The sequence below is a fragment of the Amblyomma mixtum genome, chromosome 2 (genome assembly GCF_055824585.1).
Source record: "Amblyomma mixtum isolate Tamu chromosome 2, ASM5582458v1, whole genome shotgun sequence".
Lineage (NCBI taxonomy): Eukaryota > Metazoa > Arthropoda > Arachnida > Ixodida > Ixodidae > Amblyomma > Amblyomma mixtum.
In genome coordinates, this window is record NC_143013.1 from 155,905,472 (window position 1) to 155,909,235 (window position 3,764).

The 3,764-nt window shown below is 51.8% G+C and overlaps 1 protein-coding gene across 1 annotated transcript; it reads left to right on the forward strand.

Annotated features, from left to right (window-relative positions):
* Positions 1 to 806: 806 nt before the first annotated feature.
* LOC149361348 (uncharacterized) lies at positions 807 to 3,532 on the forward strand. Its single transcript, XM_089568051.1, has 3 exons — positions 807 to 986; positions 1,788 to 2,132; positions 3,293 to 3,532. Exons 1-3 carry the CDS (start codon positions 807 to 809, stop codon positions 3,530 to 3,532), a joined length of 765 nt encoding a protein of 254 aa, XP_089424177.1.
* Positions 3,533 to 3,764: the final 232 nt, after the last annotated feature.

Below are 3,764 nucleotides of genomic sequence, written 5' to 3' on the forward strand. Positions count from 1 at the left end.
CGACTCCGTTCGGCCGCTACAGATTCCTTCGGCTCCCTTTCGGTATTTCGTCTGCTAGTGAGGTCTTCCAGAAGACGCTCGTAGAGATCTTCGACGGCCTGCCAGGGGTTCATGTATATGTTGACGACGTGCTAATCTGTGGCAACAGCAAACAGCAGCATGATGAGCGCTTGCGAGCAGCACTGAGAAGGGCAGAGGAAGCTGGTCTTACGTTCAACCGTGAGAAGTGTGCCTTCGGTGTGAAGGAAATAACATTTCTTGGAGACGTCATCAGTGAACATGGCATACTGCCGAGTTCTGATCTAATTTCAAGCATTCAAGCTATGCCACACCCGAATGACAAAAATTCAGTACGCAGAATGCTTGGAGTCGTTAACTATTTCCGCAAGTACGTGCCTCGACTGAGCGATAAAAGGTCCCTACTTCGCAGCTTGGTGAAGGAGAACGTCGTTTTTGACTGGAGTTCGGCTCATGAGCGTGAGTGGAAAGAGGTCTGCGAAGCATTAACAACGCCTCCTGTGCTGGCCTTCTTCGACGCGAAGAAAGAAACCAAAATTTCGGCTGATGCATCTGGGCTAGGGTTAGGCGCAGCATTGTTGCAGAAGCATGGCAGTGAGTGGCGCCCAGTCATGTACGCTTCGCGAGCGCTCACCGATAGCGAAACACGGTACTCGCAAATCGAGAAAGAAACCCTGGGCATTGTTTTCGCATGCGAAAAGTTTCACCAGCTGGTATATGGCTGCAAGATTGCCATTGAAACGGATCACAGACCTTTGCTGGCAATCGCGAAAAAGGGAATCGGAGATATGCCACCAAGGCTGCAGCGTTTTTTTATTCGTCTTCTTCGTTATGACTACGAACTGCAGTTTGTTCCTGGCAAGGACCTGCTGTTGGCGGACATGCTGTCCCGTGCTCCTGCCGTCCGTGCCGTCCTGGAGTCAACCGAAGACGTCGACGTTCATGTTGTACAGGTCCTCTCAAGCATAGTAAGCACACCAACAAAACAGCGCCTGCAAAGTGAAACTTTAGCGGATCCATACTTGAGCAAAATCTTGGAGCAGGTGGCACAAGGAACTAAGATTGAAGGAGAGTTAAAGCCATTTGCAGCAGAACTATCGGAAATTGATGGAATACTGCTGAAAGGATGCAAAATTGTCGTACCGAAGACAATGAGAGTGGAGATGCTGCAGAAGTTGCACGCGGGACATCTTGGGCTGAATAAAAGTAAAGCTAGAGCTCGGGGCCTGATCTTCTGGCCAGGAATGGGCAGTGCCATTGAAACGCTCATTCGCAAATGCAGCGCATGCCAAAAGTACGCCTACAAGCAAGCTTCTGAGCCTTTTATTTTGTGGCCAACACCCAAGGTGCCATGGCACCGGTGGGGAATCGACCTTTTTCATTTCGCTGGTGACATGTACGTAGTGGTGTTTGATGCGCATTCAAACTTTCCAGACGTTGAGAAACTCGCCGTCACCACTGCGTGCGAAGTCGTTACAAAGGTTGCGTCTATTTTTGCGCGGTACGGAATTCCTGCCCAAGTGTGTACCGACAACGGACCTCAGTTTGCTTCCGAAGAGTTCGCGGAGTTTGCACGGCGCTATGACTTTGTCCATATTACTTCGAGCCCTGAATTTCCGCGGTCGAATGGTTTGGCCGAGAAAGGAGTACAAATAGTGAAGCGCATTATGAAGAAAACTGCAGAGTCTCGTGACGACTTCTGGATGGGTCTTTTATCTTATCGCGCGTCCCCATTAGAGGACGGACAATCACCGGGAGAATTGTTGCAGGGTCGGCGGCTGCGCACTACTCTGCCTGAATGCAGCGTCGAACAGGAGCGCCCGGTAGTCAAGCACCGCCTGTCGTCCAAGGGCAAACTACTGCCTCCACTGCAGCAAGGAGACACGGTGCGGGTTCGTGACGACCGCCAATGGTCGCGCAAAGCGATGGTTCTCCAGAAGGTGGCTCCACGATCCCACATCGTGAGAATGGACAACGACCGTCTTCTAAGACGTAATAGGCAACGTCTGCTGCGAACCCAAGAGGACTACAACGTCATCGATGACAGCGACGACGACGCGGACATCCGCTCCGAGGCTAGAAGAACTTCAAGTCCTGGTACCGCCGATGGCCAGGTTGAGCCACGTGATGGACTTGCCACAAGCACTCGGCTCACAGCATCAGGTGCAGCTGGTGGATCAAGCATGGACTTGCCACGTGATGGACTTGCCACAAGCACGCAGCTCACAGCATAAGGTGCAGCTGCTGGATCAACCATGCCAGCCATTCCACGCAGGACAACCCGGCCACGCATGGAACCTAAATGGCTGACTTCTGATCACACGTTTCAGCAAATTTCTTAGAGCATTGTCAAACTGATCTTTTCACGGAGGAAAGAAGATGTATCAGATGTGGCTATCAAGCAAGCGGCCTGATAACATGTCAACGCCCCTTCTTCCTTTCCCTTTCCCTCGCTGCAGCCGCAGCTATAAATCTATGCGCAATAAAGGACCAGGCGTCTTTTCTGGCCTAGCTACTGATGTGTCGCGTCTCTGCGTGAAGCGATCGATACAGAGAGCGCGTAACCTAGAGTGTATGAATGGGGCTCTCTCCACTTCTATTGGGCACGACGGCATCTGGCCGGAAAGAAGCGACTGGAGCATTCTTCCCGGCTCTCTCCTTTCCTGACCACCTGACCAATGGCGGTGCGAGAATCGGCGCAGACATCGTAGGAGACATCGAAAACATTGGCACTAATACGAGTTGACCCCGACAGGCCTACTCGTATTGGCAACAGACTCCCACTGAACACCTGCCCCGGTCTCACTTTCACCCGCAACATCCTCGACGGTCTCTGGGGAAACCTCGGTATGACATAAGTAGCGACCACTGTGTTCTCAGCACACCTTCAACCTCCATAGGCGATCTGAACACATGCACGAGCTCACTTCTCGAAGGCACCGCCAATGCCACTTCCACGACTACCCAGGACGAGGATGGCGCCACTCTCGACGCCAAGCTCATACACATGTGGGAGGCCCAGCGCAGTCTTAACGCTCGCTGGCTCCGCCAAAAGCACAATCAACCCTTCAAGCTCCGTCTAATTTGCCTCGAGTGAGGTATCGAAGCGTACTCCATCAAACTAAGTTAGGACTAATGACATCAGACCTGCGACCGTCTTAACGGCAAGTTAGGATGCAAAAACTCGTCGTTTCTACTGAGACGTATACTGCACCCAACTCACACCAAATGCACATCTCACAAGAACCTCACACGCGCCATACACGACTTTTAGTGCACAACTGAGGAACTCCTAGCCAACCTGAAAGGAAAATGCATCTATACTTGCACTGAAATCGCCAGCCCTTCAGGATACACGGATGCTGAGAGCTTCAACATGGACGCCGGCTACACGGCAGCAGAAATGCGCGCCGCCTTCAACCCCATTAAAACCACCGCGGCAGCCGGCGACGACCGCGTAACCAAAACGATGCTCCGTAACCCGTATGTTTTTCTCGCGCGGGCCTCTGTTTGACTCAGTCTATCTAGTTGTGCAGTGCTCACCGCTTCGTATAGCTCCTTCCATTTATTTGGACGCCCATTGCTTCTAGTACCTCCGTTGCGTTGGATATGGGGAGTGCTAGTGCTCACTTTACGCATTACCTAATTATGGCTTCGATTCTGTGGCGTTCCGCTTTTTTGATGTTTAGAAAGGGTGTGGCGTAATATAATTGGCTGACGATGCAGGCCTAAGTCATTTTGAAGAG

Coding starts and splice junctions, on each gene's coding strand:
- LOC149361348 (XM_089568051.1), top strand. CDS start 807: ATGCCACCAAGGCTGCAGCGTTTTTTTATTCGTCTTCTTCGTTATGAC. Junction 987..1,787: donor TACAGGTCCTCTCAAGCATA/GTAAGCACACCA, acceptor GAATTGTTGCAG/GGTCGGCGGCTGCGCACTAC. Junction 2,133..3,292: donor CTGGTACCGCCGATGGCCAG/GTTGAGCCACGT, acceptor CACGACTTTTAG/TGCACAACTGAGGAACTCCT.